The sequence below is a fragment of the Vespa crabro genome, chromosome 3 (assembly GCF_910589235.1).
Source record: "Vespa crabro chromosome 3, iyVesCrab1.2, whole genome shotgun sequence".
Lineage (NCBI taxonomy): Eukaryota > Metazoa > Arthropoda > Insecta > Hymenoptera > Vespidae > Vespa > Vespa crabro.
Window position 1 is genome coordinate 11706867 of NC_060957.1, and position 15000 is coordinate 11721866.

Below are 15000 nucleotides of genomic sequence, written 5' to 3' on the forward strand. Positions count from 1 at the left end.
TTAATACACCGAAAACTTGAACACTGAAGAGGAAGGAAGATAAGTATAGATAGATAAATAGATAAATAGATAGATAGTTAGACAGTTAGATAGATATATAACCAGCACCGAGCTGTCGCGCACTGACGACGACCACTGGCCCGCTCGTTCGCTGTTGACTGGAGAGGATCAAGATGGCCGCCCCCGGCCACTCCGCCGGACAACGCGCATGCGCATAACGTTAGCGTAGTAACAGAGAACAAACCAACGCCGACGACAAGTAGTCCCCCTTTACATCGTAGTAGTAGTAGTATTAGTAGTAGTAATGTAGTCTGTTATAGACGTAGTCGTTGTGTTACGTGTATGTGTTATGTTGTAATAGTAGTAGTGTAGTAATAGTGTGTAGTAATCCTCGCCTTTACCGCTACGCTGCTCGAGAATCCTTCTTCCTCGTTTCTTCTTTTATTCTTCTTTCTTTCCTTTTCTTTTCTTTTTTTATAACTTCATGCTGTTTTGTTAAAGATAAATTTCTCTCTCTCTCTCTCTCTCTCTCTCTCTCTCTCTCTCTCTCTCTCTCTCTCTCTCTCTCTCTCTCTCTCATACACACATATAACCAGACTCTGCCTTTATATTTCTCCCTCTCTCTCTTTTTATATATATATATATACACCATATTCTTTCCCTCAGTATTATCTATTTTATTTTCGTCCTATGAAAAATCGTTGAACATGCAAAAAACTTCTCTCTTTCTGTCTGGAGTTTTCTCTCTCTCTCTCTCTCTCTCTTTTTTCTCTCTCTCTTTCTCTCTCTACTGCTCTTGTTTCTCTTCCTCTCGCTAGAGGCGCGAGGTGGGGCGAACTCGAAGTATTGCTACGCCGATCGACGTGTCGCCGCGCGCGCAAAACTATATACTCCCGGAAATACCGCGCCCGCAAGACCGAGCGCGCCCAACCGTTTGAATCAGCTCATCGAATAATAATCTTCATGCATTGCCTTCCGGTTACTAAAGATTTTATTTCATTTTATTTCATTTTATTCTATTTTATATTAATATTTTATTTTGTTTTATATTCTTTCTTTAATGTCTCTTGTTTTTTTCCTACCTAAATACTAAATCGAAATATTACTATAATATTATATAAAGATTATTCGCCTAAATTCAATTATCTTCATTCGTAATTATAATCTATTATTATTATTATTATTATTGTTATAATCATCATCATCATCATTCTTGTAAATTTTTCTTCAAATGTTCCCGCCAAACTTAATAATCCAATAAATCTTATACGATCGAGAGTAGCAAACAAGTGAAATGATTAGGTTCGAAAAACTCTTACTAGGAAGTACGGTAACCGGTTCGCGCATAGGTCGAATACTTTTCTAGAACATGACGATTATATAGGAGGTTAGGGAGGGGAGGAGAGTATCAGGGGGAGAGAAGGAGGTGAGGTAAAAAATTATGTCTCGCAGATTAATAACAAACACGATCTTACGTAAATGATTATTTTCGCGTAATCGTGACACTGAGAGATAGATATAGACGAATCCACGTTGGAAAACCGGTTTTGTTACTCTGAACGAAATATTACGGCATACTCGTCCATATATACATATATATGCACACACATACACACACTTATATATAAGGTATATATACATGTACAAATATATGTATATCTATTCTCGTCAATCATACGGATGGTCCACGAGAGATCAAAAAAAGAGATAAAAAGAAATTGACGAGTTCTCGAGGGTTGTATGATTTCTAAATTAAAAAAAAAAAAAAAAAAAAAAAAAAAAAAAAAAAAATAACTGCGACTAGTCGAAGAACGGGCCGAAAAGTCCCTGGATCGATTAAAAAAGTTCCTAGCCTATTTGAAAAATCGATTAATGACGTGACATTTGGTATCAATTTCTTTTTCTTTTTTTTTTTGTTTGTACTTCGTAAAATCACAATTATCGCGAGACTAAAGTGATCCAGAAAAGGATCAATTGATCTTTCGTATCCTAGCCTAGGGAATTTTGTTTCTTCAGTTACGAACTTTTTTATCATGCTCATGAGATGATCTTCGAGGAATTAAAATTACGCGTTTACGCTTGTCTCTTACATACTTTTTCATATTTAGTATATAATATAATAATATATTGAGATTTTTGATCGAGAAAAGTTCGAGGTCAAATCGATCGTCGATTAATATATCGATTAATGTATCGATTGAGAGAAGTATATCGTTACGTGTCCTTAATTAAAGAGAATTTGCACGAGATGTTATCGCAAAACTTTTTCCTTTTTTTTTCTTTTTTCTTCTTTTTTTTTTCTTTTTCTTTTTTTTCGAAACGTTTAAGTTCACACTTTAAGGTTGCTTGTTGTGTCGCATAGAATATCGCGATATATGGAACATTAATGGTGGGAGGTAAGCAAAAGAGTTCTCTCGGTCATCGTCTAACTCCATTAAGCTCGTCAACCTACTTAAGAAGTTAAATTGACACGAGCGTGAATACGATGGCTTTAAAATGTGAATCTCGTGGATGATGGGAACACGTGATCGTAGAATTATATTCGATCGATCCTGTTACGTCAGTTTGTTCAATTATGCAATTTAAAAAAAAAAATAAAAAAAAAAATAAATAAATAAATAATAATAAAAATAAAAAAAGGAAGAAAAGAAAAAAGAAAAATACTAACTGAAAAGATTAATTATACAAAAGTAAAAGAAGGACAAAAAAAAAAAAAAAAGAAATGAAATAAATTAAAGTGTAATAGATTTTTCTTATCGTTGCACGAATTTTACAAAATGAAATTATAAAAAGTTTGTTTATCTGAAAAGAGCAATAAAAAATAAACCAATTTAAACAAAAAAGAAAACAAAACAAAAATAAAAGGAGGAAAAAAAGAAAAAAGAATAGAAACGAAATAAAGTTCGTTTGACCTTTGTATCGATAATAGATTGGTATTTTTATCGTTAGTCGAATACTAATCAATCGTGATGTGACTCGACGAATCGATCGAAACTTTTGAACAATGATAATATTCATTGCACCACGTCGATTTAATAACGTCAACCAACCACCCCGATTAAAGAAAGTACACGGTGTAAACTGTAAAAGGAATGTTTAATTCAATTTGGTATGACGCACGTTTCTTGTACGTCATCGAATAGGAACGTCGAGAGCATCATGATAACTCTATACTCGCGTATGACCGAAATAAGGCAAAGATAACATTCCTTATTAAAATTTTACAAAATTGATATTCTTTCTCACATCTTTAATTTTTATATATATATATATATATATATATATAATATTAAATATTAATATAACTAATTTATTTAACAAATTTTATAAATTTATTATATATATATATATATATTATATTATAAATTTATTTTATATATATATATATATATAAGTGATTGTAATAATAGTGAACAGGTGACATAAAAAATGGCTTGATAATATATTTTCTTTATTTGATATTCTAGAATTTACTTAAACCCTGACATATAAGATCTTAATGTTAAATAAATAATATGATTTCAAATCAAATCAGATCAAATAAAAAGAATTGAAAAAGAACAAAAGGTAAAAAAAAAAAAAAAAAATGAAAAAAGAAAAAAAGAAAAATAAAACATATATTTGCTCTTCGAAAGTATTATCGATCGTTCAGATTCTTTTTGCCCGATTGTTACTAAGCATTACTAAGCTCGCGACAAATGTTTTACTAGTCTTGAGAAACCTTACATATATACTTCGTTGTTCTATTTCGAAGCACGTACGACATGTACATATAGTCTTTTCTACAATTTTTCTTTTAACTTAATCTTCACTTCACATTAATTTATTACGAAAGATACACGAACACATTGTACATATTGTATTATGATAAAGGGGAAAAAGAAAAGGAAAAAAACAAAAAAAAAAAAAAAAAAGAAGAGACGTAAACAAAAAACATTCTGTAAAGTTTAATTCAATAAATAAAAAAAGTGCATGCTAAAAATAATATATATATATATATATATATATATATGCTTAAAAAAAAAAAAATAAATAAATAAATAAAATGAAGCACGTAGAAAAAAGAAAAATATTATGAAAAACTAAATTAACGAACGACGAATTTTTATTTAAAAAGAATATATATATATATCTTATTTTTAACATTATATATTATATATTTATTAATACATTGTAATATACAATACATAAATAATATATAATATATAATATAATATATAATATAATATATAATATATAATACAATATTATATATTCTAACACTATATATATATATATATATATATAATTGGGAGTGGCCATTAGCATATCACTATTATACGAAAAATATCACCATATTAAGATTTTATATGAGGTTATAACTTGTTATGTCACATCCGTTGTACGGTATTTGTTGTCATGCTCGAGTACTTTTTATTTCTCTCTCTCTCTCTCTCTCTCTCTCTCTCTCTCTCTCTCTCTCTCTCTCTCTCTCTCTTTATAATAGCAACAGTGACGAGATAGTAATCAACGTTATAGCAGAGTTGTTCTATAAAATGTCAGCAATTATTTCTTTTCTTTTTTTTTTATTTTCTTCTTATTTTCTCTTTTTTTTTGTTTTCTTATCTCTCATAAATCGATGAAAGATTTACAATAAATTACTTATTACGATTTTTTATTTGAAAAAGTTGTCTTAACCTTTAAATAAGAACTGATGACGCATATTCGAAAGAACGTTCGAAACAAAGTTGCTGATACTGAGAATGTTAACGTAGCAACGAGCGTGACGAAGTAAGGGAGACGAACTTTCAAGGATGTCGTCCCTTCATGGAACTTTTAACGTTTTATTACATTGTAAGGAACATAACCTCCAAAGCGTAGAAACCAAATAAAGACTAGATGAACGGTCATCAACTATTACGTTTTTGAAAAATATATATGTATATATTATGCAGGATAGTCTAAAAGTTCTTAGATGATTATAAAAATGAATTATAATTTTTCGAGATTTTTAAGATTCGTAGTTAAGCTTGTAATTTTATAATATATAAAAGAAAAAAAAAAAAAAGAAAAATAGTAGTAATAATAATATTAATAATAATAATAAAAACAAAGTCTAAGTAGTCTCGAAAAGTAATAACAAATCTTTAAAATTGTCTAGTAACATTTGATCAATTTCGAAACATTTAGTCAAATCAATATATATTATATATTTAATCTTTTGAAAATGTTATATATATGGTTATCTCCTAGGAACATTTGACTCATTAAAAAACTTTTGATCCAACCTGTCTCTATATATTTAATATCTGCTATATATTTAACATTTTCAATATCTATTGTAATCTCTTCAGTTGATTATCGATTTAATTTTATTACCTACCCATATCATTATTTTCGGATGTGACGTGTCAATAACGTCATACTAATATCCAGTTCTACTTATCTATACAAAATTTGAACATTTCTTTCTTTTTTTTTTTTTAATTCTAAATCTTTCAATTGTCTTATTAAAACGTAATTTGAGAAACTATAATAACGATTGTATTTTATAATTAATATAAAAGAAGGAAAAAAAAGAAAAATGATCACAATTGTTTAAAGTGATCGATATTAAAGACAATTAACTTTCTAACCTCAAATAATTCTGAACACGTTCAAACACGTGTGTGTATGATGGAGTATTAATAACGATTATATTTTATAATTAATAAAAAGGAAAGAAAGAAAAAAAAAAAAACAAAAAGAACAAAGAAAAGAAAAATCGATCGCAATTATTCAAAGCGATCGATTTACAAAAAGACAAAACAATTTCCATCCTAACCTCAAACAATCGTGAACACGTGTAAAGCGAGCGTTTACGATGAAAGAATGTTTTAAAAGTTCGATAAACAAAATATAAACATATAAGAACTTGAGATCTCTAATGACTGATCAGAGCAATACAGACAAAGGATTGTCGTGATGATTTATATTAAAACAATATATGAAAGAAGAAAAAGAAAAATTTATAGTGGATATTCGAAATTCTTTCTCTCAAATTCAAAGGAATTTGTATTTTCTTGCAAAAGAGAAAAGGAGACAAAGAGGGAGGGAGGGAGAGAAAGAGAGAGAGAGAGAGAGAGAGAGAGAGAGAGAGAGTGCGTATATGTATATGTATACGTACAATACACACACGTATGAAAGAAAATGACGTTTAGGAAAATTTATTCCTGAACGCGTTCCGGGTGGTTCGCTTACGCAAGCAAGCAAAAGACTCCCCCGACATTCCGTTCCAACCCCCGCCATACCACTGCCACAACCGCCAACACTACTTACCCCAGCAACCCCCACCCACCCTCTCTTTCTCTTCTCTCAGCGAGTTCCAAATAAAAAAGACGCAAGACGGCTGGATCCGCGGCTTATTTTTAGATCATGTGCCAAGGAGAAAGATAAAGAGAGAGAGAGAGAGAGAGAGAGAGAGAGAAAGAGGGAGAGAGAGAGAGAGAGAGAGCATGTGTTTGGCTAACACTGTGCAAGATGCAAGACTTGCTTGCTTGCTTGCTTGCTTGCTTGATTCGACGTTGTTACCAAAAAAAGAAGCCTGCCTGCCTGCCTGCCTGCCTGCCTTTGGTGCTACATCACGTTTATTATTCTTCCCGTCCCCTTTTGAAAATAAAATAAAAAAATAAGAAAAAAAGAAAGGAAAAAGGAAAAAAGAAAAAAGATAAAGAAAAGTGGATGGACCGAAAGTTATCGGCGAATGATATATAAAGAATCGCGTTTAATTAATATTATTTAATTAAATTTAAAATGGTAGAAGATAAATTTCTTTCTCGTCGATTTATTTGATTATAATGAAAACTTTTTCAATTCAATTTATTCATTAAAATCACACCGTTCCTTGGCCTTTTCGAGCTAATTTGTTTTTTTTTTTTGTCCATCCATCCCCCTACCACCTATCGCTTGCTGATAGCGATATTACAAATCTAAGAATTTTTTTTACGATTCGCCGCAAGAAAAAAGAAAGTAAAAGAAAAAGAGAGAGAGAGAGAGAGGGAGAGAGAGAAATAAATGCCTTGAAATATTTGGAAACGGCGTAGTAATCGATGTGTCAGAAATATGTCATCCGGGAGAACTTTCCTCTCTCTCTCTCTCTCTCGTTCAAATTCCCCCGGATTAGTATTTATGAGAATTTTTTTCGACGTTAACAATCGGGTCGCCATCTGTCGTACGTTTTGTGATACTCATTCCTCTCAGATTAAATCCATCATTTAATACGTCCTTATAAAAATGCCATTTTCGTTTTCTTTCCTTTTTTCTTCTCCATTTCTTTACTTTTTCTTTCTTGTTTTCGTTTCACTTTTTTATCTCTTTCTTTTATTCTTTTTTTTCATGTACAAAACGAAATTACAAAATGGCTGACGATCAAATTTTTATATTTCGTGAATTCGATATAAATATTCTCTCTCTTTCTCTCTCTCTCTCTCTCTCTCTCTCTCTTTCTGTTTCTGGGGAATATGATTTATTTATATATATATATATATATATTTTTTTTTTTTCAAGAGATACGACTAGTCGAAGAGATTATTACGTCAGTGGAAAGAAGTTCTTATTATAATTCTATTATAGGCGGTATTGGTTTTTAAGATGAGGATGTAACGGCATACGCTTTGTCGTTCTTGTTTGGATTCGTTAGAAAAATGACCCCTTTTTTTCTTTTTTTTTTCTTGTTTGTTTGTTTGTTTTTTTTTTTTTTTTTTTTTTTTTTTTTTACTTTCGTTTTCTACGAAATACCTCGTAAATCAATCTCGGTGAATAGGATAAAGATATCGAAAACGTTTATATTACCATTGTTCTTTTACGATAATTCTCGCTTCGTAATTCCAATAATTATTATTATTATTATTGTTGTTATTATTATTATTATTATTATTATTATTATTATCATCATTATCGTTTTACTCGAACGATTTGAACTTTGTACGATAGAACGATGAACAGTATTATTTTGCATGATCTTCTCTCCTCATTGATACCATTCGAATATAATGTGACATGGATTTTATATATATATATATATATATATATATGTATGTACACACACACACACACACATACACATATATATATAATGAGTATCATTTGAAACAGTATGTATAAATAGAGTACGAGTAAATATGGCGAGGTTTCAAATAGACGAAATACATGGTCACGTAATCGACGCCTACAACGATCGCCATATTAAATAAATTCAAAAAAAAAAAAAAAAAAAAAAAGAATTAATCGTCTACGAGGAAGACATGTATTTACATATATTTATACGTGATGTATTAAATCGATGGAATTATTAATCTCTAATAAATCAAATATTAAAGGAAGTTAAAGAGTAAGAATGAAAGAGAAAGAGAGAGAGAGAGAGAGAGAGAGAGAGAGAAAGAGAGATAGAGAACGATGATGATTGAAAAAAGGCGATCAAATATTTATTCGGGTCGATTTTTAAATAGGACCATGAGCTTTGTTTGGCCCGTTTTATCGTGAAGGCTGTTTTATGTATGATGCAATCATCAACAAGGTCACGCATTCCTGTCGTATGGGTTGGACGATAAAGAGAAAGAAAAAGAAAAGAAAAAAAAAAAAAGAAATCCAAAAAGAAAAAAGGAAGAAAAAAACAAATGGAAAAAGAAGAAATTAATGATGGAAATAAGAAATTAAAATAATGACCAACTGACCCGTTTCAGCTGATTGCCCATGATATTTTGTAATTCGTTCCTAATCAGACTGAACTTCATCATTGTATCGCTGGAGAATATAGAACAGCCAAATGCTAATCCAGGATAATCGGCGCATCTTTTTCGTCTTCTGGCCTCTCTCTCGGCTTGTACCTCGGTCCTTTCGCTTGGACACCTTAATTTCGCCAATTCGGCCAATTCAGGATCCTCCTCGACGTTGGTAGACTCGTCATCGGAATTACCATCCCCGCGAGCCCTCGCGACCGCGTGCTCGGGCTCGTCGTATATGTCGATGAAAAATTTATCATTCGTTAATAATAAATCATCGTAATCGTGATAATTTCTATTTTCCTTCGTACGAATATCATCGAATATCTCATCGATATTGTCATTAATTTCCTCTTTGATTTCTGTTACGTTTAATTGGTCGTCCCAGCCACGTGGGTTCGAAACGAGCGTTTGAATTTCCCGCGAGAAACCTTTCTCGTAAACCTTCTTCAAATCCTTATTCCTACGATCAATGTCATTTGATTTCTCGTCATTGTCATTATAAATGAGATTGTAATCGTCGTCATTTTTATCATCATTTCGTATCTCAATATTTACGTCCGGGCTACACTGCGCGAGCCTCTGTCGGACGTTCGTATTCTCATTGTTCTCGTTATATTTATTATCGTCGGTCGTCTTTCCTGCAATTGTTGTTTCGGAAATTGTTGTCAGTTGGGTTGCCGTTGACGTTGCTGTTGTCGCTGATATTGTCGTTGCTGTCGTCGTTGTTTTATTAGATTTGACATCCTCCTTATTATTAGCTTCGATTCTTTTCGACAAGGAATCACGCAACCAATGGGTACCCAACGACGTTGGTTGCTCCGATAAAATGTTGTTATCTTCGAGGACATTATTGTTATTATTGTTGCCATTATTATTATTATTATTATTATTATTATTGTTGTTATTATTGTTGTTGTTTGCTATTATTGTTGTTGTTGTCGTTATTGTTGTTGTTGTTGTTGTTGTTGTTATACCGGCAGGGCCACACTGCGCGGGTCCTCTGCCGGATACCTCGAAACGTCTACGCGTCGAGTGACGCGGGTGATGCTGATGACCGCGACGTCTCGCGGTCGACGCCGGCAAATGTTCCATGATCGTGATGATCCTGGATGAAACATGCACCAGATTAACCAACGTATAATTACAACGACGACGACGACGACGACGACGACGACGACAATGACGACGACGACAATGACGACGACGACGACGAAAACGACAACGACGACGACGATGACGACGAATCAACGATTATTATTATTATTGTTGGTTGTTGCTGTTATTATTATTATTATTATTATTACTATTGTTTTTATTATTATTATTATCGACGAATTTAAGACGAGTTAATACAGTAAAACGACGAGCGACGAATTAATCGGGAATTATTTTTTCGTCGTTAATTACGAAAACAGGAGAAAAATCGTGTCTTTCCTTAGCAGCAGCGCGCGCGCTACTTTGCGACGTGTCGTCGTGCTGAGCTGCACTCACGTCTTGATTCTCTCTCTCTCTCTCTCTCTCTCTTTCTCCCTTTTCTCTCCTTCTCTATCTCTCTTTCTCTCTCTCGCTCTCGTCTTTCTATATCTATCTCGCTCGCTCGCTCGCTCACCGCATAAGCCCTACCGCCATTTTGTCTGTCACTGGCTCTCTCGCGCGACACGTTTCTGCAGTCGCGCCCGCCGTTCACCACGCAAAGTTTCTCCCCACTCCGTCTCTCATTTTCTCACAATATCAGTCTGTCTCTATCTCTTTCTCTCTCTCTCTCTCTCTCTCTCTATTTCTCCATCATTCTCTTTACGATCTTAACGCCCTCTATGGGACACCTCGTCCCCTCCTCAATCCCCTCCTATACCTTCACTACACGACAAGCTACAATTCGGGTTAACCCCTCCTCTATCTATCTACCCACCCGCCCACCCACCCACCAACGACGCGATACCGACGAATCCTCACGAACCTCGCCGAAATAAACATCCGACGACGTTCGTGCGCGATTTCTAAACACGAACTGCGTTCAACGCGATGGAAGAGATCGCTCTCTCTCTCTCTCTCTCTCTCTTTCTCTCTCTCGTAAGCGTATGAGTGTCACGAGTATCTATCGAAGCGACATCTACATTATTCGAAATAAAGTGCTAGTTCGGCGAACGCTAGCAGCGCCAACTGACGGCACTAATTCTATATCACTCACCGCCATTTTTCAAATTTTCTTATATGTTCTCTTCTTATACGTAGATACCTCCAAATAATATATATATATATATATTTCTTTTTTTTATTATATACAATTAGATGTACGTTAATATATATTCTTTTTAATATATATATATTTTTTTATAATTTTATAATTTTTGTTATAATTTTTATCTATCGGAAATCCTCTTCTTTTTTTCCTTTTCTTTATTCTAGACGATAACCAACGTTGGGACTTGCTTGATCTCGGAAAATTGAGTGTTACAAAGTGTACTTACGTTCTGTAGGGCCTTATCTTTCTCTTCCAATTTTGCATTAACCTGCATAAGTGCTTCCTGGGTCTGATCGAGATCGTTCTCGATAGTCTGGATCTTTTTTTGTAATGCACGTGCCTCTTCCTCGGCCTATACCAATAAGAGCAAAAATTACTATGATCAATCCGATAAAACTATTTTAATTCGTTCGAGAGTGCATATGTTCTTAACTTAAAAAGAAGAACAAAAAAAAAAAAAGAGAAAAAGAAAATTAAATAAAAAAGAATGAAAAAAATAAGTTTTGGATTATTAAAATAGCGACATCGTTGAAATTAAAATTTCTTGTTTTGTTTCTTTTCTGATTTTCTTTATCTTTTTTTTTTTTTTTTATTATTTTATCTTAAGGATCGATAATAATTAGAAGATTTCACGAGGATACTAGCCTTCTCGGCACGTGCATTGGCATCGCGAGCCTGTTGCTCACAGAGCAAGGCGCGATCCATCGCATTATCCTTCTCCAACTTCATTCCCTGCATCTTCTTCTTGATCGCGTCCATGATGCTGCTTTTGTTGCCTCACTCACGTTAGTCACGAAAAATATCTGCTTTGAAAAAAAAAAAAAAAAAATATATTATTTGATTATTTACAAATTATTTATTATACCAATAATCAACATATGTATATACATATATTCATATATTTTTTATATATACTTATGTCACTCTTATTTCTTTTAGTTAATAATATAAACATATATTTATATTATATTATTAGCGCAAAATTATAATATATTATAAAATTAATATTATATATATATATATCTTAAAAAAAAAAGAAAAAGATAAAATCTAAAAACAAAAATCTCAAAAAAGAAAAGAAAAGAAATGAAACAAAAAATATCCTTTCGGTCTCGGATCATCTTTTTTCTTCATACTTCTTTTTTTTTTCTTCCTTCTTTGCTCGGTCTCGAAGTTATAAAATATAAAAAGTATAATAAATAAAATAATATGATGATAGAAAATTTAATTGAAAACTTTTAAACGTTCACGACGAATCGACGTGTATAATTAGCGGAGTGATGTTAGATACACCCAAACTCGTATCTTCTATTAATAGATCAAACACGCATTAGACACGATAGGAGCTAAGCTAAACGTTGTTGTTGTTCCCTCTTCTCTCTCTCTCTCTCTCTCTCTCTATTTCTTTTCTTCTTCTTCTTTCTTCCCTTCTTCTTCTTCTTCTATTATTTCTTCGAAAGATATTAGGAAAAAATTTGTCTAATTTCGAAAGGAAGAAGATTAATTTCAAAGTTTCGAACTCGAATCGTCTTCTGTATTTGTTGATTGGTTGTTTGGTTGGTTGGTTGGTTAGTTGTACGGCTGCTGGAGATCCAAGAGAGCTATGGTATGCGCGTCGTCGTCCTCAGGAGCGTTCAGGAGGAGAGGAGGAAAATAAAAGTCAGTCGCGGCCGCATTCAGGTTTTATCCGATCGTTTCTCCGAGCTCCGTCGAGCGAGCGAGCGAGCTTAAGCGGCCAGTAATCGACGTGCCCGCAAAGAAACCCTCTCTTCCACTTCTACGATCCTAGCCCCTTTCCCCTCCCCTTCCTTTCTCCATGTCTATTCTCCCCCTGTCTTTCTTCTTTCGCTAAGATTTCTCTCTTTTTCTCTCTCTCTCTTCTCTCTTTATATATATATATATATATATATATATATTATATCTCTGTTATATTATATATATTATATATATAAATAAATAAATATTATATATATATATATATATATATATATATATATATATATATGAAACGTACACAAATTAAATGGATTAAGAAGTTCACTTTTTGAAAATTTTTTTGGTCATCGAATGAACAAAAATTTACTTCAAAAGTCAAACTGATTAACACCGCGATCTAATATAAATTGTAAATTTTTATATATGATATAATTTTATTTTAAATATATTGAATTATATAATATCGTATGTAAAATATATATATATATATATATTATATATATTTTAATATATAATTTGATATTAATATTAATACATCAAATTCTATATAGGATGGATTAAAAGTTTTTGTTTGCTCGATTGAAGATAAATTAAACATTTTAAAGTTTCTTTCGTGAGTTAATGCATGTTCAAATTTTAAAACGTAAAACTATTTAGCTTAGCACGTAAAAACTACGAGTATTAACCTTAATTGAAAAAGAATGATGATTTTACGAGATCTTAAATTAATTCTTACAAACGTTCAGAAACTTTTGATTATAATTTAATAACATACATCGATCATTCTGAAATAAAATTCTGATTTTATTTTCGTACGAAGAAGAGATATGAATATAAAAGAAAACGAAAAAGAAAAAAAAAAACCAACAAAGAAAGCAAAGCAGAAAAAGAAAAAAGAAAAAGAATAAAAAATGCTCGGAATTAATTCCTTTCATCTTTTCTATTTTTTTTTTCTTTTTTTTTTTCTCTTTTTTTTTTTCTTTTTGGACAGAATTGAGCGGAGAAGGAATTAAACATAAAAATATTTATAAAACTTAACAAATATATATATATATATATATATATATATATATATATATATATATATATATATATATATATATATATTAATATAGGGTGACCAATGAGAGATTGAATGATATAAAATAAAAATAATTTTTATTAAATGCATATCTTGGTCACCTATATATATATATATATATATATATATATTTATATATAAATTATATATAATGTATTCTAATCGCATTGTTCTTAATTTACTTGCTATATCGATCGAGCATATTCGATTTGATTATTTTCACGTACGATTAATTTGAATATTCGTCGTAGTTAAAAGACTTCCATATGATTATATTCATAATATGATAAGACTCGATGTCTCTGCAAACAAATTTACTTTCTTTCTCTCTCTCTTCCTCTCTTTCTCCCTCTTCCTTTATATTATCAGACACTCCGAAACTAGTTCTCACGAAACTAGCGGACTATATGTATATAGATATATATATATATATAGACATACACATATACACATTACACACAAACATGTATATATATATATATATACACATATATATTTGCATCATTCATAGCGTATTTTTAAACTCGGTAACGGCCGTGTTCCTCGCTCTCGAATATCGCGTTCCTGCTTTCGAAGCGAGCTCTCGTTCGCGCGCGGAACGCGTACATACATTGGCGTATCACGCGATAGATCTCTTTCCTTCTCTCTCTTTCTCTCTCTCTCTCTCTTTCCTTCTCTCTTTTTCTCTTTCTCTATCTATCTCTCTTTCGTGTTAAACAGAGCAAAATTTATCCTCCATTTTTATCATATTATTTTAATCGTTACGATCATTCAAATATTATATATTAATCGGTATATCGAATGGACATCTTGATACTTCGTTAAACTTTATCTGTTTATTGTATTATTCTTTTTTATTCTTCTCCTTTGTCATTCTTTCTTTCTTTTCTTTTATTCGTTCGTTCGTTCGTTCGTTCTCCTTCCTTTTTTTCTTCTTTTTATTTTTTCTTTTTTTTTTTTTTTTTTTTGATTTTTCTTTAAGTACGACGAAATAACGCGCGAAAGATCATGTAAAATTTTAATTAAAATTTTCTTTTTGTATCCCTCTTATTGATCATTATATACGCCAATGGGAGAGAAGTAAACGCGTGTCCGCGTCACTGGTTTATGCGCGAGCGAATGTGCGCGATTTCGAGCGAGCTGTTATAGCCGGTATAGTAATCAGAGATGCCAGGGCTCAGAAGCGAGGAACAGAAAGGACATCGAGCCTTCCACAACGT

At 31.9% G+C, this 15000-nt stretch overlaps 1 protein-coding gene across 30 annotated transcripts in view; it reads right to left on the bottom strand.

The window, feature by feature from the left end:
• Nucleotides 1–15000, bottom strand: part of LOC124422920 (tropomyosin Per a 7.0102) — a 52594-nt gene that overhangs the window by 33347 nt on the left and 4247 nt on the right. For 11 of the 30 annotated variants that reach the window (XM_046959964.1, XM_046959967.1, XM_046959965.1 and 8 more), the window contains exons 2-3: nt 11629–11786; nt 11210–11335 (exon numbers count right to left, since the gene is read on the bottom strand). In XM_046959964.1, the coding sequence (XP_046815920.1) occupies nt 11210–11335; nt 11629–11742 (240 nt within the window). In that variant the 5' untranslated portion in view covers nt 11743–11786. Of the gene's footprint in view, nt 177–8690; nt 10656–11209; nt 11336–11628; nt 11787–15000 lie in introns of those variants that run through there. The other 19 variants (XM_046959946.1, XM_046959947.1, XM_046959957.1 and 16 more) reach the window with 18 other exon arrangements.